Below are 24,010 nucleotides of genomic sequence, written 5' to 3'. Positions count from 1 at the left end.
GCTACTGCTGCCACCACCACCATCACAACAACCATCACCACCAATACCACCACTAAACTTTATTTTTTTGTTTTTTTGAGGATGAAATTAAATCCTATGTATAAAATACCTAGCAGTGCCTGGCATGCAGTGGCTTTTCAGTAAATTTATCCCCTCTTGCATTTTTTGCTGATCAACATCACTACAAGTTCTTCTCAGCATCTTTACCTTATGTCTCACTAACAGACAATGACCCTAAATTTGAACTTACTGTTCTTTTGTACCAAGCCTGTCCTTAGTCCTCCTGTATTCGCTATTGAATTAATGTCCTAGATATCCTTCCAGTCAATTGAACTAAATATGTCTTTACTTCCTTAGTCTCTCAAATTGTGATGAGGGACTTAAATCCTGTCTTTAGGTTTAGACTCAGTCTGACTTCTGAATCATTCCTAACAGAGACAAGCAATATTTGTTTCAGTGCTTAAAGTTCAACATTAGGTTTTCTCCTATATTTAGGAGAAATATCAATGTCCCCATTGTTCATCATAGGACTCTATCATGTTCCTTCTTTGTCTAGAAGGCAGGATAGTGTGGTGGTGAAAAATACAAGCTTTACAATAATAGAAATCTAGGTTTGATTCATAGTTTTTCTTCATAATAATTGGGTTGGATTTTTTTAAATTACATAATTTCTCTTATTTCATTATCTTTAAAAAGGAGTAATGAAGTGTATCCTGTAGAGTCATTCAGTTCAGTTCAGTCGCTCAGTCGTGTCCGACTCTTTGCGACCCCATGAATCACAGCACGCCAGGCCTCCCTGTCCATCACCATCTCCCGGAGTTCACTCAAACTCACGTCCATCGAGTCGGTGATGCCATCCAGCCATCTCATCCTCTGTCGTCCCCTTCTCCTCCTGCCCCCAACCCCTCCCAGCATCAGAGTCTTTTCCAATGAGTCAACTCTTCACATGAGGTGGCCAAAGTACTGGAGTTTCAGCTTTAGCATCAGTCCTTCCAAAGAAATCCCAGGGTTGATCTCCTTCAGAATGGACTGGTTGGAACTCCTTGCAGTCCAAGGGTCTCTCAAGAGTCTTCTCCAACACCACAATTCAAAAGCATCAATTCTTCGGCGCTCAGCTTTCTTCCCTGTCCAACTCTCACATACGTATATGACCACTGGAAAAACTGTAGCCTTGACTGGATGGACTTTAAGTCGGCAAAGTAATGTCTCTGCTTTTCAATATGCTATCTAGGTTGGTCACAACTTTCCTTCCAAGGGGTAAGCGTCTTTTAATTTCATGGCTCCAATCACCATCTGCAGTGATTTTGGAGCCCCCCAAAATAAAGTCTGACACTGTTTCCACTGTTTCCCCACCTATTTCCCATGAAGTGATGGGACCAGATGCCATGATCTTAGTTTTCTGAATGTTGAGCTTTAAGCCAACTTTTTCCCTCTCCTCTTTCACTTTCATCAAGGGGCTTTTTAGTTCCTCTTCACTTTCTGCCATAAGGGTGGTGTCATCTGCATATCTGAGGTTATTGATATTTCTCCTGGCAATCTTGATTCCAGCTTGTGTTTCTTCCAGCCCAGCGTTTCTCATGATGTACTCTGCATATAAGTTAAATAAACAGGGTGACTATATACGGCTTTGATGTACTCCTTTTCCTATTTGGAACCAATCTGTTGTTCCATGTCCAGCTCTAACTGTTGCTTCCCGACCTGCATACAGGTTTCTCAAGAGGCAGGTCAAGTGGTCTGGTATTCCCATCTCTTTCAGAATTTTCCACAGTTTATTGTGATCCACACAGTCAAAGGCTTTGGCATAGTCAATAAAGCAGATGTTTTTCTGGAACTCTCTTGGTTTTTTGATGATCCAGTGGATGTTGGCAATTTGATCTCTGGTTCCTCTGCCTTTTCTAAAACCAGCTTGGACATCTGGAAGTTCACAGTTCACATATTGCTGAAGCCTGGTTTGGAGAATTTTGAGCATTACTTTACTAGTGTGTTAGATGAGTGCAATTGTGTGGTAGTTTGAGCATTCTTGGCATTGCCTTTCTTTGGGATTGGAAGGCTAGAATTACAGTTTCCTTGTAATGCTTCAGAAAGTGTGGTAACGTGTGTGGTTAAGTGTGGTAAAGTGTGTCTGGAAATATACCAGGTGCAAAGAAGAATAATCAGTTCCCTTCCATCTGCACTACTGAGTCTGATGCTACCTGACTCCTCAGAGAGACTGTGCTTTTGGTTATTCTTTCTCTTTCTTGTATATTTTTTCCCTTTTTTTGAAATTGATATGAAGTTCACATTAAAAAATGAGCTATTTTAAAGTGAACAGTTCATTGACATTTAGTAATATTATTTCACTATATTGTGCAACTGTCATCTCTGTCTAGTCCCAAAACATTTTCATCACCCCTAAATATAACCCTATATCCATTCAACTGTTAATTTCATCCTTCCCAGGCCCTGACAACTACCAATCTCTTGTCTCTATAGATTTACCTATTCTTCATATTTCATTTAGATAGAATCATACTATATATGACCTTTTATGTCTGACTTCTTTCACTTAGCATAATGTTTTTGAGGTTCATCCACATTGGAGCATGTATCAGTATATCATTTCTTTTTCATGGCTGAATAATATTCCATTGTATGTATATACAATTTGCTTATCCATTCATCAGCTCATAGACATTTGAGTTGTTTCCACCTATTGTGAATGGTAGTATATACAAATATTAGTCTGACTACCTGTTTTCAATTCATTTGAGTATGGTAATTCTATGTTTAACCTTTTAAAGAGCCACTAAAATGTTTTCCACAGTGGCTGAGCTATTTCATATTCCCATCAGCAATGTATGAGGGTTCTGATTTCTCCACATCCTTAGCAGCACTTATCTGTCTCTTTCATTACAGTCATCCTAACGGATATGAAGTGGTATCTCATTGTCGTTTTGATTTTCATTTCATCTTTTTATGTGCTTGTTGGCCATTTGTATGTCTTATTTGGAGAGAGATACACTGAAGTCCTATGCCTATTTTTAGTTGGGTTGTTTGTCTTTTTGTTATGATACTGTATTCATTTGAGATATATGTTTGCATCTGTTTTCTCTCATTCTGTAGTTGTCCTTTGACTTTCTTAATAATGTTCAATGATGCACAAAAGTTTTAAAATTTGTTCAAGGTTTCAACTGTTATTTTGTCAAACATTCTTTCCAAAGAAAAGGTCCAAATACTTTTCTGGGTTTCCTCAGGTGGTTTGTGTCAGTTTTTTTTTTCTTTTTAATTTTCCCCATGAATGGACCATAGTTTCCTGTTTCTTTGAATGTCTTATAATTTTTGTTGAAAACTGGGTATTTTTAATATTCAGTTCAGTTCAGTCGTTCAGTCATGTCTGACTCCTTGTGACCCCATGAATCACAGGACACCAGGCCTCCCTGTCCATCACCAACTCCCAGAGTTCACCCAAACTCATGTCCATCAAGTTGGTGATGCCATCCAACCATCTCATCCTCTGTCGTCCCCTTCTCCTGCCCCCAATCCCTCCCAGCATCAGGGTCTTTTCCAATGAGTCAACTCTTCACATGAGGTGGCCAAAGTATTGGAGTTTCAGCTTCAGCATCAGTCCTTCCAATGAACACCCAGGACTGATCTCCTTTAGAATGGACTGGTTGGATCTCCTTGCAGTCCAAGGAACTCTCAAGAGTTTTCTCCAACACCACAGTTCAAAAGCATCAGTTCTGCGGCGCTCAGCTTTCTTCACAGTCCAACTCTCACATCCATACATGACCACTGGAAAAACCATAGCCTTGACTAGACAGACCTTTGTCGGCAAGTAATGTCTCTGGTTTTTAATCTGCTGCCTAGTTTGGAGAAGGCAATGGCAACCCACTCCAGTACTATTGCCTGGAAAATCTCATGGACGGAGGAGCCTGGTAGGCTGCAGTTCATGGAGTCACTAAGAGTCGGACACAACTGAGCGACTTCACTTTTCACTTTCATGCATTGGAGAAGGAAATGGCAACTTATGCCAGTGTTCTTGCCTGGAGAATCCCAGGGATGGAGCTTTGTGGGCTGATGTCTATGGGGTCGCACAGAGTCGGACACGACTGAAGTGACTTAGCAGCAGCAGCAGCAAAGCTATTCCAAGCTGCCTACAACTGCCAATTGCTTTCATGTTCTGCTAGCACAGGGCCGTCGTGGTCAGTCAGAAGCACAAGCCTAAGGTCTTTACAGATCTTTTCTGAGTATGCATCCATCCCTGAGATTGTGCATTTCATGTCAGGTTCCCAAGATAAGAGGTAGGTCTTATTACCCCAAGAATCTTCCTCTTCAGCTTCCTCATTTGTAGGCTTTTTCTTGTCCCTTCCTTCATCCTTTGTCCCAGGTAGCTTTGGGTATAGTATGTCTTTAAATGCTTTTATCAGCTGCTACTTGCAAAGTTCCTCCATCCTCAGTTCAGTTCAGTTCAGTCACTCAGTCACTTCCAATTCTTTGCGACCCCATGAACTGCAGCACGCCAGGCCTCCCTGTCCATCACCAACTCCCAGAGTCTACCCAAACCCATGTCCATTGAGTCAGTGATGCCATCCAACCATCTCATCCTCTGGCATCCCCTTCTCCTCCTGCCCTCAATCTTTCCCAGCATCAGGGTCTTTTCAAATGAGTCAGCTCTTCACATCAGGTGGCCAAAGTACTGGAGTTTCAGCTTCAACATCAGTCATTCCAGTGAACACCCAGGACTGACCTCCTTTAGGATGGACTGGTTGGATCTCCTTGGAGTCCAAGGGACTCTCAAGAGTCTTCTCCAACACCACAGTTTAAAAGCATCAATTCTTCAGTCTCAGCTTTCTTTGGTCCAACTCTCACATCCATACATGACCACTGGAAAAACCATAGCCTTGACTAGACGGACCTTTGTTGGCAAAGTAATGTCTCTGCTTTTTAATATGTTGTCTAGGTTGGTCATAACTTTCCTTCCAACAAGTATGCGTCTTTTAATTTCATGGCTGCAATCACCATCTGCAGTGATTTTTGAGCCCTCAAAAATAAAGTCAGCCACTGTTTCCACTGTTTCCCCATCTATTTGCCATGAAGTGAGGGAGGTAAAACAAAGGTCAGTTTCCTTACCAGTCCCTCTTCTGAGATAAGGAGGAATAAGAAAAATATAAATGATGGGAATTCCCTTGTGGTCCAGTGAATAGGACTCCAAGCTTCCCAGTGCAGAGGACATGCGTTCTATCCCTCGTCAGGGAATAAAGGTCTTGCAAGCCGCAAGCATGGCGCAGCAAAACAAAACAAAACAAAACCCAAAGAAACAAAAAACTTAGGAGAAAAAAATGAGATGGATTCTAGAGTTTTTCTAAAACATTTATTTACAGAGATAATCCTTGTACTGTTTGCCACAGATGTATAAGAGTACATAAGATGTAATACAAACACAAATGACTATCTTGGTTTGCTGACTTAGAGAGGATTATTATAAGAGTTTCATATATATATTTCTAGAAAAATGGTCACTCCTGTTTATCAAGGAAAATTAAAATTAGGCAGTGAAAATTGTTAAAATGGCGAATATTTTTATACATTTAAAAGATACCCCATTCTGATGAGCTTGCAGAAAGAAAAGTGAGTTCTCAGATCAAGTTTCAATTGGTTAAACTTTTCTGGAGGGCAGTTTAGCAATATGTATACAAGAGGCTTCAAATGTTTTATACCTTTTGACAGTAATTCTCAATCTAGCAATTTACCCTAAAAAATAACCAGAGATGTGCATAATTTATTTGTGGTAGTATTTTCACGATATTGAAAGATTATAAGCCATCTAAATAAGGATAGAAAATCATAACATAAATTATGACACATCGAGATTTCCCTGATGGCCCAGTGGCTAAGAGTCTGCACTTGCAATGCAGGGGGCCCAGGTTCAACCCCTAATCAGGGAACTAGGTCCCACATGCTGTATCTTAGACTCTGCTGCTGGTCACTTCAGTCGTGTCCGACTCTGTGTGACCCCATAGACGTTAGCCCACCAGGCTCCCCCATCCCTGGGATTCTCCAGGCAAGAACACTGGAGTGGGTTGCCATTTCCTTCTCCAATGCATGAAAGTGAAAAGTGAAAGGGAAGTCGCTCAGTCCTGTCCGACTCTTAGCGTGGACTCTTAGCATGAACCCATGGACTGCAGCCTAGCAGGCTCCTCCATCCATGGGATTTTCCAGGCAAGAGTACTGGAGTGGGGTGCCATTGCCTTCTCCGTATCTGACTCAGGCAGTCAAATAAATAAATATATACACATCTATATGATGTATTATTACATAACTTAAAAAAATTAGGTTTTGAAAAAATATTTAAAGACATGGAAAAATGTGATATAATGTAATGAGAAAATTAGGATTCAAAATCATCTGCATCCATCTTATGATACATCAATATTATGCATGTGAGTATATGCATAGGAAAAAGACAAGAAGGAAAATGGCTTCATAAATATATTCTATTTAGGTAAAAATTTGTTAAAATTTCCATTTTTGTTATGCTTTGTTTCAATTTTCTATTTTTTATAATAAGAAAAAAGAGACATGAATGATAATGCCATTTCTGTTGGGATAAAAGAATAGACATTTTTTCATGGTATATATTTAGTTTTCAAATTTTATTTTTAAAGTTTCTCATTCTTACTGGTTCTAATAATGAAGTTCTTTCACCTTTTCTACTCCCAGTGCAAATTCCTGGTCCTTTTTCATTTTAGTTTTAGAATCTATAATAAATTTTTGATGGTTTACCAAAATTTTAGGGTCAGTTTGAGTTAAAGAAAATAAAGTAGTAGTTTCCAATAGGAAAGAAATCTGGGGTCATCAAAGCCTAGACCTAAAGTTTAGCTTCACCACTCACTCACTCTGTGTGCATAGGCAAATCATTCATTCTCACTGAGTTTCAATATTTTAACATTCAGTTCAGTTCAGTTTGGTCACGCAGTCATGTCCGACTCTTTGCGACCCCATGAATCGCAGCACACCAGGCCTTCCTGTCCATCACCCTCTCCCGGAGTTCACTCAAACTCATGTCCGTCGAGTCGGTGATGCCATCCAGCCATCTCATCCTCTGTCGTCCCCTTCTCCTCCTGCCCCCAACCCCTCCCAGCATCAGAGTCTTTTCCAATGAGTTAACTCTTCACATGAGGTGGCCAAAGTACTGGAGTTTCAGCTTCAGCATCATTCCCTCCAAAGAAATCCCAGGGCTGATCTCCTTCAGAATGGACTGGTTGGATCTCCTTGCAGTCCAAGGGTCTCTCAAGAGTCTTCTCCAACACCACAGTTCAAAAGCATCAATTCTTTGGCGCTCAGCCTTCTTCACAGTCCAACTCTCACATCCATACATGACTACTGGAAATTTTTAACATTACAAGGGTATAATAATACTTTACCTCAAAGAACTATTGCGAGGCTTAGGGGGTAAAGGTCACAATAACTTCTGGCTGTATTTAGTAGCTGTAAAAATTATTAGGGATTATAAGGAAAGTCTTTCATTATTCTTCAGACATTTAATGAACATAAATATACACAATATTTAAACAGTGCACTACCTATAAGATAATGTGAAAAAGCACATTACCAAGGAGTTAACTGATTTAAATGACCTATGTCAGTTTGACCTACTGTTCTATTTCTTCTTTTCAGGTAAAGGATTTATCTCCAGACACACTTCTCCAACAGCATGATGATTTGGATTTGGCTTTGGATAGCTGTTATAGTGGAGATACAGTTGTTATTTTTCCAGGAGAATATCAAGCTGTAAATCTTGCTTTATTGACTGATGACATTGTTATAAAGGGTTAGCATGGCATCCTTTTAAATTTTTTAATAGCAATGTATTCTGGACAAACTGTATATTATAAACATGGTTAATCAGGTGACTAGAAATTAGAAGAGTTTTGCATTTCATGAAAATCCTGTATGTGCCTTTTCCAATTAATTCTTTCTCACCTGTCCAATGTGGGCTTCTAGGTGGCTTGGTGGTAGAAAATTCAGCTGCCAGTGCAGAAGATGCAGGAGATAAGGGTTCAGTCCCTGGGTTGGGGAGATGCCCTGGAGGAGGAAAGAATACTGCCCACTCCAGTATTCTTGCCTGGATAATCCCATGGACAGGACCCTGGCGGGCTACAGTCCATGGGGTCAGAAAGAGTCAGACATGACTGAGCAACTGAGCATGCACGCGCGTATGCACCTGTCCAGTAGTGTATTATCTGAACAGGTGACCACATTTGGACATACCGTACCAGAGCCGACCAATGAGACTGCTTCCCCATGATAAACAACCAAAGTCAGAATAAAACAAAAAAAACCTGCTCACAATATCTTCCATCAGCTATTTTTTTTACCTAAACTACTTTTTTCTCTTCTGTCTCCACAGCATTTCATATTACTATAGTAGAAAACCCAAATGTAAAGTTATATTAAAATATACTCAGTATTTTCTCTAAAAGTTTAATTCTATGGAAACTTACTAAACTAGAAGTAAAAAAGCAGAGTTTACTAAACTTCTTTTAGGTTCTGAACATATTTAGTGACTTTAGTTCTGCCCTTTTACTTTAAGGTTATTCCCATTGTCTGGCCAGAAGTCAAGACAGATGACTTAAACTTTGCTATCATTTCAAAAATTGAGCATAATTTCCACTAGATTTTGATGACTGTAATGTTCACTTTGCTCAACTATATGGATAATAAGGATATTTGTTAATTTTAAAAATTTGTTGTCTTTAATATACAACCCCTCATTTTTGGATAGATGTTAAACTTCGATGATTGCGACGACTACTAGAGCAAAATTATAGACACGATTACAATAATCTTGTAACCTAATTCAAGAGTCTCTGCCAGTCTTTTTTATTATGGTTTTGAAACCAGGTTATGGTAAGATACTTTCTGTATCTTACACATTTTGTAGATTACTGCTCACTATGTAATATAGGGAAATATGTAGTGGAATGAGTGTAAGTACCATAGGTACATTTAGGTTGATTATAAACCCAGATTCTTCCATCATGGCATCAAAATAAGGAAACAAGACAACATTATAGTTAAGTGTCTAAATGGTTGACTGAATAATTACAAATGTTACTTTTAATAGTGAGTATTACTGAGTGACTAACGGGCTTTAAGCTTTGGAAGTACTCATTTAATTATGTATTTTTGTCCCTATAAATCAGGAATTGGAAAGAGAGAGGAAATTATGATTACTTCTGAACCTTCTCATGACAGTTTTGTGGTGTCCAAAGCTGATAATGTGAAACTAATGCATCTATCTTTGATACAACAAGGGACAGTTGATGGTATTGTGGTGGTAGAGTCTGGTCACATGACTCTAGAAAACTGTGTATTAAAATGTGAAGGAACAGGAGTATGTGTTCTTACAGGGGCTGCTTTGACTATTACAGACAGTGAAATTACTGGTGCCCAGGTATTTTATTTTATAAAATTTATGGCTTTATTTGGCTGTATATAACTTTGAGTGATCTTAATATGTAAACAGAAGGTACCAATTGTTTTATCTTTGAATGGAATTATAATTAAGCTTGGAAACTGATAAAAGTAAATTAAACGAGAACAAGTACAAGCATGTCATTTTATACACTTAGTATACTTAGGAAAGTGAACTGCCAAAGAAAGAAATTAGTTTTGTTGATGCATGCTTTTTAAAAAAGTAGGAATCAGCAGTAATAAACAGATTATGAGTCAGGTTAACAGATTTTAGCAGCATTATGAAGGATTTAAAGTACATATACATCAATTTTTATAACTACTGAGAATAACTGCTGTTAAGAGATCTTCCCTTCTAAGACGTGATTCAGGTGGGTGGAGAGCAATGTAATGGGCCATACAACTTCAGCCTTCTTATAGGTCTAATGATTCTTTGACAGAGTTTGTTTTCAATGTTTTAAACATTATTTCCACAATAAATTGTACTATTGTATTTTCATGTAACTTAATATGTTTAGACTGCTAATGTAGAGCTTGAAAATTTTGGAGGTGTACATGTGTTTTGTAGATTGTTTTATTTGCTTTTAATTTACAGGGTGCTGGTGTTGAACTGTATCCTGGGAGCGTAGCCATTCTGGAACGAAATGAAATTCATCACTGTAATAACCTCAGAACCTGTGACAGTTCAAAAAGCACCTTAGGTGGAGTTAATATGAAGGTATTCTCATATTTTTTAACATAAGTATTACAAAGATACCAAAATATTAGCTTCAGCCTTAAATTTTAGTCTGTTAAGTATGGTACAAGCAATTAAAACAGTTTAGATGATAGTTGACAGGAAACAAATTTAGTCTTATAATAATTTCAACTTAAATTCTTAGTAAATAACTTTGAATATGAGAAAGGGGTGAGTTCTTTTTAGATTTTGTTTTCATTGAGCCAGACTTGTAGTATTAATACATTTGGCTAAGTAAAGTGAATAAAGAGGATAAATATATTAAGAAATATTTAAGTCATTCAAAAGTTGTAAAATAATTTAAGCTAACCAATTAAAACATAAATAGCAATAATTTGTAAGTGAAATGCTTTCCCATTCTTTTCTACTTATGTAAATTCTACCTTTATAGGTCCCTCTCTCGACTTGTATAGTTAACGATAAACTTGAAAACTTCATATACTATTTCCTCAAACATTTTTGTAGTTAATATTACATTATTCCAGTATGAGGAAAATAACACTTGTTCAAAACTGAGATTCAGTTGTTTCAAGGTAATGTGTGAGCTTAAGAATTAAGTTCTAGAGTTTATGAAATGTTCATTAGTTCATATTTTTATAGAAATTACTGAAAACCCAATTTCCTTGAATAATTTAACAGGTTCTTCCAGCACCCAAATTGAAGATGACTAATAATCATATTTACAACAACAATGGCTATGGAGTAAGCATTCTTCAACCAACTGAACAGTTTTTTATTGTAGCAGAAGCCGCCCTCAACAAAGGGGCTGCTTCAGGAGATAAAAGAGATGATAATATGCTCTCCAAAGTAATGCAAAATCTGAATTTGGAAATGAACAATAATAAAATAGAAGCAAACTTAAAGGGGGATATTAGAATAGTAACAAGTTGAAGCATCTGGATTTAAAGTTTTATATTTCAGTTATTTAATAAATCTCATATCCCACAGAAATGGTCATTTTAATTAAATTCAAATTTTATTTAATTAAGGGCTTCCCTAGTGGCTCAGACGGTAAAGCATCTGACTGCAATGCAGGAGACCCTAGTTTGATCCCTGGGTTGGGAAGATTCCCTGGAGAATGAAATGGCAACCCACTCCAGTATTCTTGCCTGGAGAATCCCATGGACAGTGGAGCCTGGTGGGCAGCAGTCCGTGGGATCACAAAGAGTCACACACACCTGGGAGACTAACGCCCACTAGGTGAGCTAACCTGGTTGTATTTAATGCTCTCTCACTGAAGAGTCATTTTAATGTTTTTAAAAAATGTCTTTGAAATATCACACAACCTAAAAGCTAAGTGGTAATACCATCACCACCCATTCCAAAAGCAAACATGGTTTAAAATTCTTTAAATTTTTTGGTCACACCATGGGGCAAGAGGAATCTTAGTTCCTTAACCAGGGACTGAACCCAAGCTCCCTGCACTGACAGCATGGAGTCACCAGGGAAGTCCCTGAATATTGTTTCTTATAGCCTTAGTCCAATAAGCAGCGTTAGGTTTTTTACGTAGTTTCTGGCCAATTTACGGTCAATTCCTGATTCATTCCTACGTATCTGTGCAGGTAACTGGAATAAGATGTTATATAGGATTAACTACAGGAAACACAAAAAGTCATGACAAAAAACAAAGAAAATGTATTTCTTCCTTATGTTCAAGAAATCCAGAGGTATTCAGTTACAAAACTAGCAGATGTTCCACATGGGTACTATTAGGTGTTGAGTGCTAGAAATTCAAAGTGCTTCAAATTTCTTCTGTTTTCCATTTGTATGGTTTTCATCCAAATCATCACATGGTCTAAGATAGCAACTGTTGCTCAAGCCAAGAAGGGATAAGACCTCTCTACTAAGGCATACACATTTCAACTTTTATGCCCCCCGCTCCCAGCCAGAATCTAATCACATGGCTCTGAGTGCAAATTAAGCTAGAAAACCTTTAAATTGGATTGCCATGTGTGCTTTACAAGAGGGTTTTTTAAGAAACTGGTCTTTTTCACTAAGCACAATTTACATTAATTTCAGGATATAAAAGGAAATAAGCACAGGCTTCAGCCCTTCATCTTTCCTTCTGCAAATTTGATCAGTCCTGGGTGTTCTTTGGAAGGACTGATGTTAAAGCTGAAACTCCAATATTTTGGCCACCTCATGCGAAGAGCTGACTCATTGGAAAAGACCCTGATGTTGGGAGGGATTGGGGGCAGGAGGAGAAGGGGACAACAGGATGAGATGGCTGGATGGGATCACTGACTGATGAGTCTGAGTGAACTCCGGGAGTTGGTGATGGACAGGGAAACCTGGCATGCTGCAGTTCATGGCGTGGCAGTCAGATGCAACTGAGACTGGGCTGAACTGAATTTAGAAGTGTGTGTTGCTATAATCTCTTAAGGCTTAGAGAATTTAATAAATGTTGTTCCTCAGTATTTCACTGAATAGCTTTTTAAACACAAGGTTGTCTTTGCCAAATGACATAATTTAAGGAGGCCTTAAGAAAAAGCCTCTTTATAATGAATTTAATAAGCTGTCAAAGTGGGGATTTTCCTTTCCAATTCTCTACTTCCTTGTTTCTTCCAAAGAGTAAGTGATGGACAGACAGACCCCTTTGAGAGTGAACAGAAAGCAACAGCCTTGCATGAACAAGCTTCTCAATCATTGGTCACCTGCCTCCTTTTGGTTGCTTCCATTGGTTTCCGAATTACTTTTCAGTCCTTCTTCAGAATACAGTTCCTCCTGCCCCCCAATTCTCAGTTCATCAAAGCATACACAAAGCGTTTTTAAGATTTTCTAATAACTTTGATAGTTACTTTTCTCCCTTTTGCCTTCCCATCCTTACTTTTTTCTCTCCATCATAACATATTAAGAGGCTTCAGTTCAGTTGCTCAGTTGCATCCAACTCTTTGCAACCCCATGAACTGCAGCACGCCAGGCCTCCCTGTCCATCACCAACCCCTGGAGTCCACCCAAACCCATGTCCATCGAGTGGATGATGCCATCCAGCCATCTTATCCTGTCATCCCCTTCTCCTGCCCTCAAATCTTTCCCAGCATTAGGGTCTTTTCGAATGAGTCAGCTCTCTGCATGAGGTGGCCAAAGTATTGAGTTTTAGCTTCAACATCAGTCCTACCAAACAAAGCACCACCAATTTATTATCTGTAGGTTTTTGTTTATATTCTGTAGGTTGTGGTCTGGCATGGGTCCCACTGGGCTTAAAATCAGTTTCTGGATGTTCTCGGGAATTTGTTTCCTTGTTCACTTGAGTGTTGGCAGAATTGTTGTTGCGGTTGTAGGATTGAGAACTGTTGTCACCTGGGGGCTACTCCCAGCTTCTAGTGACCAACTGCATTTGGGTTGTCTTCCATCCTCCATCTTCAACGCCAGCAACGGAATGAGTCCCTTTCCTGCTTTGAATTTCTGCCTCCCTGGCCCAACTCTTCTGTCCATTCCCTTCCACTTTTAAGAACCCGTGGTTAGATTGAGCCCACCTGGATAATCCAGGGTAATGTCCCCATCTCCAGGTCTTTAACTTCAGTTACACCTGCAAAGCCCCTTTTGCCATGCAGGATACACATTCACAGGCTCTGGGAATTAGGATGTGGACATCTTTGAGGGGCCTTTCTGCTTACCACCCATCTTAATTTTCTAAGTCAAGGGATGACAAATTCTAATCCTACTCCTCTCAAATGGGATTTAATTCAGTTTTTTCTGCTCTTTCCCTTCTGTGCACATACCTGGCTGGCCTACTAGACTAATTCTGGAGTACAGGCATTGGGTCCTAGTAACCACCGTATTCCACACTGTACTGTGTATTGCAAGTAATAATGTTAACTTTTAAAGGAATGCTACCAATGGGTCTCTGCTTATGCAGAGAAATGGTTTATTCTCTGATGCAGAGAAACAATGCAGGACTGTTAAGGATTTTTCATCATAGTTGTTGGGGATGGAAATGTTAGGATTTTGGAGGGGAAAGCTGGACAAATCAAGATGAAAAGTGGTGTTGGTGTACAAGGAAAAGGGATGAATTAGAACCCCTTTTTTGTAAGGGGTTTCCTTTGCTCCACTGCAATGCCGGTAGCAGCTATGGTAGTCTCAACTAAATTAAGAACAGAATGGGAGCCATAATACGAGAGTCTCTTGTCAGTTTATTAGAAGCAATAAAGTGGCAGGTGGCTACAAACCAAAGGACTGAAAGGACTCCTCAGCAGCACAACGTATAAACAGTTGCTCTTTGTGAGACACACAAGATGCAGTTAATTAGGGAGTTTTTTCCAGTTTGGAAAGCTTTGTTTCTGGACAGCACTCTATTGTTTAGTAAGCAGTTTTTTTACAAAGGCCTGATGCACAGAAAGAAAATCTCAGCTGGAGACAGATTTGAGAGTCTATAAATAAATTGGATTTATCAGCAGTTAACCGTTGAAGGTAATCCACGAGAAGAGGATTTTGAAAATGCCACTAAGACAAAATATAAGTTGTCCAAGATCATTCACATGTCAGCAGCATGAAGATATGAACTTGGTTCTAATTGAAAAACTGTCATCTCTACTATACTGTGCTACTGAAATGAGAAATGTGAAAATTCACTGGAAACAAGTATATACTAAGTGTATAAATGTCTCCAATAAAATAACCCAGCTTAACAAATATCCTTTGAAATACATGTTAATGTAGTTATTTGTCAAACACCTAAACATTATGCACTGAAGTTTCACTTACCTTAGTTTTTTGGATTAATTTTAAAATTTTAATTAAAATTAATTTTAATACTGGAAACTACTAACCAGGAAAAAAGAGAATGCTGACCTTGGTCTTAGATTTTTCAAAGACAATGGTTGGGAAAAAGTAAAAATAGTCAGTCCTAGGTCAAAAGTTTTATTCAGGTACAGAGATTCATGTAAATTGGGTACCGGCCAGTATTTAACACAAGAATAACAGCATTCCAAGGCTATTTATTCTAACTACTGTAGGTAATGACATCAGTTGCTATAGTTATGAAATGAAGTAGTTTTTCCCCCTGACATTTAAAACTAATGAATGTAATTAACTGGCATTGTAAAATTATGCTAATGTGTAAGATCAACAATTAACTATACATGGCCAGTATTCAATGTAATACTTTATTTTCTATTGTATTAAACTAAAGTCAAGAAAATATCAAGTATTTTAAAGACAATTCTCAAATCCTGAAAGAAAAAAAATACAAACTGTGGTACCTTTATTATAGATATTTTACATAATATAAACAAAATCACTAACTAAATGTCTAGTAGTTTAAGCTACAATGAACTACAGAACAGGTGGAAAATGGGTTTACTTACTGGCAGCAAATAACTTGAGAAAATGGGTAGCATGCTTTTTTTTTAAACTGTCTATGCATAGACACTGACATAACTAAACTTTAATAGCCTCCACCTCCTCTTCCTTGTCCGAAGTAACCACCCCCATAACCCCCTCTGCCACCTCCTCGCTGGAATCCTCCAGATCCTCGGTACCCTCCTCCACTCTCCCCTCTGTAGTCTCCTCCTGACATACCTCTATAGCCACCTCGGGAAAGCCCTCTAAAACCGCCGCCGCCGCCGCCACCGCCGCCGCCGCCACCACCTCCAACATAGCTTCCCCGAAACGAATTGGAGCCACCCCCATAGCCACCGCCACTGTAGCCTCCTCTACCACCATAGCCTCCACCACCTCCGTAGCCTCCAGTGCCGTAGCCTCCAAGGCCATAGCCCCCACCGCTGTAGCTAGAACCGCCCCTTCTATATCCACTTCCATTGTCATAACGAGCCATCTTGGGAGGACGGGGACCATCTCCATACCTAGGAAAAGCACAAAACCACCACTTTAGCACACTTTAGCAAAGCATCATGAACACTTCTCAACTAGTCACAAAATAGTAACATTTAGTCATATTTGAATATTTAGTACACAAAGGGAATACAGCCAAATGCACAAATTAAGCTGAAATGAAATAAATCTGCTAAACTCCAAGACAGACACAAGAGGAGGCATACCTATAAATATCTGTTTTTCTAAAGTTCTTACTGGTTCATTCTAAAAATCTTAAAATTTTGGCATGTGCTTACAACTTTCACTCATCTCAAATATATGGCATTCTAAGAAAGTAATAATTTGACCTGGCAATAAATTATTTGACCTTTACCACAAAATATTTTCCTGTATCAACTCTGAAAAATGTTTTTGCAAAATGCCTTTTGGTAATTTACTTACATCTAAATCGGCTTCATATGGCAAAGAAAGGAGGATAATGAAAAACTGCAGAAAATCAAGATGTCTCACCAAAATGTTAATTTAACATACCCCAACCATTCCTCTTGTGAAGCTTTTCTTAGACACTGCTGCTGCTAAGTCGCTTCAGTTGTGTCCGACTCTGTGCGGACCCCACAGACGGCCTCCCACCAGGCACCCTGTCCCCGGGATTCTCCAGGCAGGAACACTGGAGTGGGTTGCCATTTCCTTCTCCAATGCATGAAAATGAAAAGTGAAAGTGAAGTTGCTCAATGTGTCCAACTCTTAGTGACCTCATGGACCACAGCCTACCAGGCTCCTCCGTTCATGGGATTTTTCAGGCAAGAGTACTGGAGTGGGGTGCCATTGGCTTCTCCTTCTTAGAGACTAGCATTACCAATTCAGCTGCTGTCCAAGCCAGAAACATGGTAGGATCTGTCTTCATTCCCTCACTACATTGCTCTCCCCATTTTAATCCATAACCAATACTTACTGACTCTATTGCAAATCTTTCTAATCTAGTTACTTTTCATTTCAATTCCCCTGACTATAATTCAGACCACCATTTTATTCACACAACCTAACCTCTTATTTCTATCCCATCCTTATTAGTTTTGTCCTTCACAGAGCAGCTTGTATGTGAAGCCTTCTTGATCACCACCCCTTCCTGACAAAAGTTTTATCTCCTAAACATCTATGAGTACTGCATTTATACCATGCCTGGGACACGTATTTTCCATCTTTCTTTCTGAAGATTCTTTCTCAATTGTTCTATACAACTGACCTTGTGGGCAGACCACAGTTATGAGAGCACCATTTCAGAAGCCATCCTGTCTGCTCGAGAATTCAACTCTACCATTCACTAGCTGGAAAATCTTGGGTTTTAACTTCCCTGTGTTTAGTTTATTTATTTATATTAAAAGGGATAATGATCTACCTACATCACAGGTGGAAATCAAGTATTAAAGCAAGCGAATATCAGAAAAGCACTTAGCAGTGTGCCACATCTAAGTACTATGTTTGATTAATTCAAAGGAAAAGTTAACTCAGTTATAACCAAAATGGAATGCCAGAATCTATTAAGCACAAAGCATTTCTGTATAGTAAGTTAACACTTTAAAACCAAATACAGTTAAGTGATTTTTGATGGGGAGATTGAAAAATATTTTTGAATGACAAATTTTAATGACTGTATATTAGATACTATTATTTTAACACATTTTTGTGTGTGACTTATAGCTATGTTCTTAAAAGATACATGAAGCATACTAATGTAAAATGTCATAACACCTGCAACTGAATCACAAATGATTCAACAAAAGTATGTGTGTAATATATATATATGTATCAAAGCAAGTGTCACAAAATGCTGACAATCATTGAAACCTAAGTTAACAGAGTTCACTGTACTACTGTTCTGCCTTTTCTACAGGTATCAAAAATTTTGAGAGTAAAAGGCAGTGGGCAAAGAAAATTTTTAAAGGTGAAAAAAAATGAGGCAAATAGAACACTTTAAAGATTAAACTCTGACGCTTTTCATTCGAAGCAGCAGCAATTTAAGCCCTCATCATTTTTCCTGTAGAGATGGCAAAGCAGTTCTGTGGGAGGACTGTCTGGGCCTGTCGCTTTTTTTCCTGTCATGGGACCTATCCTGGACTCTATATGTACTTCCAAGGTCTCTTTCTATCTCTAGCATGCACTGGTGTAACATATCATTAACACTCTTTCTCTGAATGTGTTAACCAGAACTAAACTTCATTTAGAATGTGTATATAATTTTAACTTAAATAACAAGGCCTCCATAAACTAAATGTAGAGTAAGATTACTGTCTCTTTTGCTTAGTTCAAAGAAAGTTACTGTGGTACCCACCGTGTAGTGCCAATCATAAGGTTGATACCAGCAGCTGAGGGCCGAGAGATCTGGCGGATTGTGTTCAGCATACGTTCATTAACAGGATCCAACTGGCTGATGATACCAGGCTGTTTGGTTACTTCAACCACCAGAGCCTCCATGGCTGCTCGAAGAGCAGTGATACAGGCAGCAGCTTCATGAGATATTTGCAGTCTTATCCTAAATTAGGGAAGAATGATTAAAAATGAGAGGAGGTACACACAGAAAAAGACTATTATCTCCCAATTTCACCCATGGCAAGTGATGGGATAAATTTAACTTCTTTTCCAAATGTAATGGCCCTAGATTTAGCAAACACAGGTTATGAAGAGTAACAATAAGTTAAACCAACTTCTTAAATTTCACTGCTAGCTACTGGCAGGAGTTGTGAACCATGAAGTCTACCAAGTGAAGTACGCTTAGCCATACAGATCACTTCAGCCTCCAATAAAAGAATGGAATAAGAGACTCAGAGTTCTGTAAATTTTCAAGAATATGACTGAGCCTACTAACCATTAAGTTCTGTTCAATTCTGCCAAGTGCTTACTACACAGACACCACTTGTCTCTAAGCAATATGGAGTGTACATAAAAAAAGAGGCATCCAAATTCCAATTAGATTCTAACTCCTCAGTGTGGTATTCACGGCGGTGGATGGGGTTCCAATGAGTAATGCAGCAGCCCCCAACCTTTTTGGCACCAGCAATGGATTTTTGTGGAAGAAACTTCTTCCAGACTGGGGTGGTGGTGGGGATGGTTTGGGATGATTCAAGTGCATTACATTTACTGTGCACTGAATTTCCATTATTACTGTATCAGCTCCACCTCAGGTCATCAGGCCTTAGACCCCAGAGGGCGGGCACCCCTGATTTACTGCATCTGCCTCTGCAAGTGTAATCAATTTGAGACTTCACTATCAGCTACAAATCCTAAGCCTAGGATATGCTCCTCTAAGAAAAGACAGTGTTACACAACACATTGTTTATGCCATCGAATTCTGCCATATTTCACAAATAGATTAGCAGCTGAATTCCAGTACATTTCAATTCTAAGAATTCAGGTGAGTTCACATCTGAAAATCCATACCAGTCGTCTACAACCACAAGCTGTCCATCAGACATAACTTTCTTGGAGGCAAAGAGAAGCAGCTGCAAGGGGGTGACTAAGGTCATGCCTTTAGCAGAGATGGCCCGAGTTCGAATCTGAAGATAAAGAGGCAAGAAGAAAAAGTTGACATTCCAACTGTCAATCAACTACCATATAATAATAAACTAAAACCCACATCCCCACTACACATTAATAAAGTAATCTGGATTTTAAATGTAGAAGTTTTCTAAACCTCTCTTTTCTTACCTTTTCACCAAATACAAAGAAGGGAGATGGGTACTTCATGTCTTGGCTGCTAAAAGGACAATTAACAGATGACTTGTGGATAAGTGCATTACGCCCTTCAGTGGTGAGAATCTTTCTCTTTTCCTTATGGTAACACACATTGGGGTACACACCAAAGGCCAGGAGAGAGATAACAACATCCAGATTATTGTCTGGTCCAGTGTTAGTAAACACTTGTGTCAGTAAACACTCTGTAAAGAGGAAGGAGATTAAAAAAAAAAATCAAGTATCTGGCTAATTCTAACATTGAATTTACCAAAATTAAATGACAATTATAAGAATTAACTCCTCCCTCATTCTCTTTTTCAAATAATCCATCTAACTACCTCTGTTCTTAGCATTCTCACACTCAGATTAATGCAAGGAGAAATTCTGCTGAGTCTTCACAATTTTAGTAAAATTAAAACATCTGTTTTCTTTTGTAGACACAACTAAGCTTGAAGTACTTAAAAACAAATGCCCCAATTAACAATCTCCTCTCAGATTAGAGCTAGACTGGTATGACCAGTGTTTCACCTGCTGCTCTTAAAAAGCTGTTCCTTCTACAGAAGATGAAACGATGACCAAGAGGAACACACTAGAAAAACGCTGATGTTTTCACCCAAAAAATGCTTTATGCCCAGGCCATCACATGGAAAATATGATGGTAAAAGTGTGGATAAACTTTGTTCCAAAAAGCCTGTATACCAGTCTTATAAACTTCTGAACTGAATGAATGTGGACAAGTAATTTAAACCTCTGGCCAGCTGCCTAACCTGTAAAATGGAGGTCATATCTGCATCTCAGGAATTTTGTAAAGAGTCTATCATACAAAAATGTCCTATTTTCCTTTGATTTTTGAAAGTACAAATATAGTCAGTTTACAACAGAAGAAAAATGTTTAGTTATTTAGATATGGCCCAGAAGGTAGTCCTTCTGTCTCTCAACTAGCTATTTCTGGTTATATGTTCCAACTCTCAATGTTTCAGAAAATTAACTCTGTCTCAATCTAGTTGGAGAAGTACAACTGTTCAAATTCACACAAGAAATGAACAGTTGGGATTACTATTCCAATATCAGATATCAAAGTCCTCTATGATTAGCTATCCATTAAAACTTACTCAAAGCCAATTAAAATTTAATGCAATAGAGTTTACCTCACACCTAAGAATGAACAGATCAGCAAATTAATGCATCACTTCACAAACCACTACCTGAGGTTAATTCAACTAACTGCTCATTCTAGAAGTGCAAAAAGCTAGGCCTGTTTTTTTACAAAGTAAATGGATTAGAAATAAAAACACACCCTTCCACCTAAAAAAAGACAGTGATGTGTAACTGATTCATTTTGCTGTACAGCAGAACCTAACACAACACTGTAAATCAACTACAATCCAATAAAAACAAAACCTCCCAAAGCAGCACAACTCTCAAAACATCTATTCATCATCTGTGTACAAAACTGTAATTTGAACATTATAACCTTTTGCATCCTTAAAAAAAATTCAATTAATGTGAAAAACTGATTATCACCAGAGTTCAAAAAACTAAGAAATAGCTAGGAATACAAAAAAAGCAAAAGCCTTATGTTTAAAGCTAAAATATACTGGGGCTATCAATGTGAATGTTTAATATTAAGGTACTTTAGATATGAGAATCTTACCTTCTGGAAATCCAGAATTAATGAGAATCTCTTTGAGCTGAACTTTGGCTTCCCAGGTCATTCTTAGTGTTGCCATATTGAGTCTTTTGTGCTCACAAAAACGTATCTCTGCTTCTTCTCCACCCATTCTAAACAAACAGGTTAAGAAGTTATGCTCAAAGCCTAAAGAACTAGATACAGACTACAAACTAGACAGTTCATTCAAATCTTACAAATCTTTGTCTTTCAAGCCCATACCTAGCATCATCCCAAGCCTGGAATACTGATAAAAGGGCCACATGATCAGAAAATCGGTTTCCAGCAAAATTTCGATGGATATAACCCAGTCGCTTCCCTTCACTGATGAACGGCTCTGGAAAGCAAGTGGCTGCAGAGATGGTGCAAATAGCGTCTCCCACACTGAAAAAGATGGGAAAACTCGGTCCAAACCACATTCTTGTTCCAGCAACTCGGCAGTACAGTCAATTGTGGGTCAGGGTATTAGCTATCATATTGCTTTTTTAGTACTGAAATTGGTTTAACAAAGAATTTTACAGATGCTCTTCAGATGCAAAAAGAAAAAAACAAAAATGAGCTTTGATGTTAATGGATGCTTAGTTACTATAAATTGATCAAGTATTATATTTTCCTTTCCCATTCTCCCTCATTTTACTAAATCTCTTAATCTTCAAAACTTGTGAACAAAATATACCTGTTTTCCTAACCTTTCTCTTTCTTGGACAGCTGCTTAACCTCCTAGAGGAAATGCACTTCTCTTGATAAATCTGTGCTCTTCGTCTCAACAAGTTAGGCCCAGGTATCCACCTACTAGAACAGTCTCTTCTCATTTCACACTTTGCTCAGTATCTCAAGTATGCCACTTCTCTACTGAGGAATATTTAAGCTTTTTCTTCTATTTGGGCCCATCCTGTTTTTACTGGGAGGGGGATAAAATTCTGAAACTGTTTTACCATTTAGCTGTAAGCAATAAAATAAAGGACTTACTAGAAAATACATCCCATTATCATCATTTTGCCAAAACGAGGCTCAATGGGGAGTTTAGCCAGGATTCGTCCTAGAGGAGTCAACTCATCATTGGCATCTAATGCATCAAGCTCTGTGGGGAGAGATTGCTTTGTGAGCAGAAACAGTAATGAATACCCCCTCAACCCCGGCAAAGATGAAACTTAACTTTACAGATTAAGTTTCAGATACTGACTGAAGTTTTCATCATTTTTCAAGCCAAATGCCAGCATCACGCCATATCAACAATTCTCTTCACTCAGAAACAGAACAAAATTAACGAAGAAAGCCCTAGAATTAGGCCCTATAGGCTGTAAAGCTGAGTACCATCCATGAGAAGTCTGTAAGTACAGTAATAACTATAATAGGTGCATAAAACATGCTGTTAACAAGTCTGACACCATCTGTTAATAATTTTTAGAAAGAAATGAAATCTGGAGAATAAATTTCTGAAGTTCACATAGCAGATAAGCATGAGATTAAAAATTCAAATTGGCTCCAATGTTCTTATTTTTTCCCACTATACACTGTTTCTCTAAGTGTGATTAGAAAACATAGAGGTTCTAAGAGATGTACATAAAATGCTGTGGGTATCATGAATAATTCACTCTCTGATCTTAAATATTGGTTAAGAAATAACATCTGCCTTTTCTCCGTTTTTTCCCCAGATGAGACTCATATTACTCCTTTCTTAACTTATATTGCTCATTTTATATACTGATCATACTAAGTACATTAAGCAACATTGGAAATTTTACTGTCACAGTCCTGTGGACTGTATCCTCTTCTTGACTCCTTTGTGAAGTGTTATTTGTGAGGACAAGACAGATGGTGTAATTCACATGAGTTAGGCAGATCTGTATTTGTGGGTACCTCTAAGTGTGTGCTCTGCTTCAATCACAGCATCCAAAGGCGGAGGTTCAATTGCCTTGGCCAGAAACTGGCCAATTCCTCCCAGACGCAGAAGTTTTATGCTCAAAGCAATTTCATGCAATGGTGTTCGGAACATCTCTGGTGTCATGTGGGTTTCGAGTCTAAGAGAAAATAAGCATAAAATAACCATCTTCTTTTGTGTACACACGCGTTTACTTAACAAAAACCTTGCAGAGAGCTAATCAGGCCCTTCCCTCATCCTTCCACAATTACCAAAGAATACTTATATTTACTACAAAGACTCTCTTGGACAAGACTCTCTAACCTTTTAAAATTTTATTAATAAAAACTACACAAATAAATTAACAACAATAGTATTTAGTGAGAGTTTACTGTGTGCCGAGCACTGTTCTCAATACTTTCCATTACTGACATACTTAATTCTCAAACAAACCCTATGGAGTTAGTATTATACTACCTTTTTTCCCCAACTAAGGAAAGACACACAAAAAGGTTAAGTAACTTAATCTCATTTTATAGAATGGGGAAATAAAGACCTAAAGAGCGTGAATGTTAAAGGTTATATGATACGTTAGGTACAAATAACATTAAAATGCAGGTCCCTACATTTCTAACTCAGGCTTATTCTATATGAACTATTTGTAATGAAGATTCAGCGGGATCATCTGGAGGTGAATGCAAACATTTCTGGCAAGACTTAGATCAGCTTAAATTGGGTTTACATAAATGCATATAGCATACCTATACTTTATCTTACAGAAAAA

The 24,010-nt window shown here is 38.3% G+C and overlaps 2 protein-coding genes across 2 annotated transcripts in view; one reads left to right on the top strand and one right to left on the bottom strand.

The window, feature by feature from the left end:
• Positions 1 to 11,083, top strand: part of SHCBP1L (SHC binding and spindle associated 1 like) — a 38,230-nt gene extending 27,147 nt beyond the window's left edge. The window contains exons 7-10 of the mRNA XM_068986561.1: positions 7,657 to 7,810; positions 9,186 to 9,436; positions 10,052 to 10,174; positions 10,832 to 11,083. Coding sequence (XP_068842662.1) covers positions 7,657 to 7,810; positions 9,186 to 9,436; positions 10,052 to 10,174; positions 10,832 to 11,083 — 780 coding nt within the window. The remainder of the gene's footprint in view (positions 1 to 7,656; positions 7,811 to 9,185; positions 9,437 to 10,051; positions 10,175 to 10,831) is intronic.
• Positions 11,084 to 13,686: 2,603 nt separating this feature from the next.
• DHX9 (DExH-box helicase 9) overlaps positions 13,687 to 24,010 on the bottom strand; it is a 44,903-nt gene continuing 34,579 nt past the window's right edge. The window contains exons 21-28 of the mRNA XM_068985981.1: positions 23,226 to 23,386; positions 22,335 to 22,446; positions 21,588 to 21,749; positions 21,351 to 21,478; positions 19,670 to 19,899; positions 19,403 to 19,518; positions 18,297 to 18,497; positions 13,687 to 15,996 (exon numbers count right to left, since the gene is read on the bottom strand). Of these exons, the coding sequence (XP_068842082.1) occupies positions 15,579 to 15,996; positions 18,297 to 18,497; positions 19,403 to 19,518; positions 19,670 to 19,899; positions 21,351 to 21,478; positions 21,588 to 21,749; positions 22,335 to 22,446; positions 23,226 to 23,386 (1,528 nt within the window). The 3' untranslated portion in view covers positions 13,687 to 15,578. The remainder of the gene's footprint in view (positions 15,997 to 18,296; positions 18,498 to 19,402; positions 19,519 to 19,669; positions 19,900 to 21,350; positions 21,479 to 21,587; positions 21,750 to 22,334; positions 22,447 to 23,225; positions 23,387 to 24,010) is intronic.

The sequence above is a fragment of the Capricornis sumatraensis genome, chromosome 14 (assembly GCF_032405125.1).
Source record: "Capricornis sumatraensis isolate serow.1 chromosome 14, serow.2, whole genome shotgun sequence".
NCBI lineage: Eukaryota > Metazoa > Chordata > Mammalia > Artiodactyla > Bovidae > Capricornis > Capricornis sumatraensis.
This window is presented reverse-complemented; position numbering and strand designations above follow the sequence as displayed.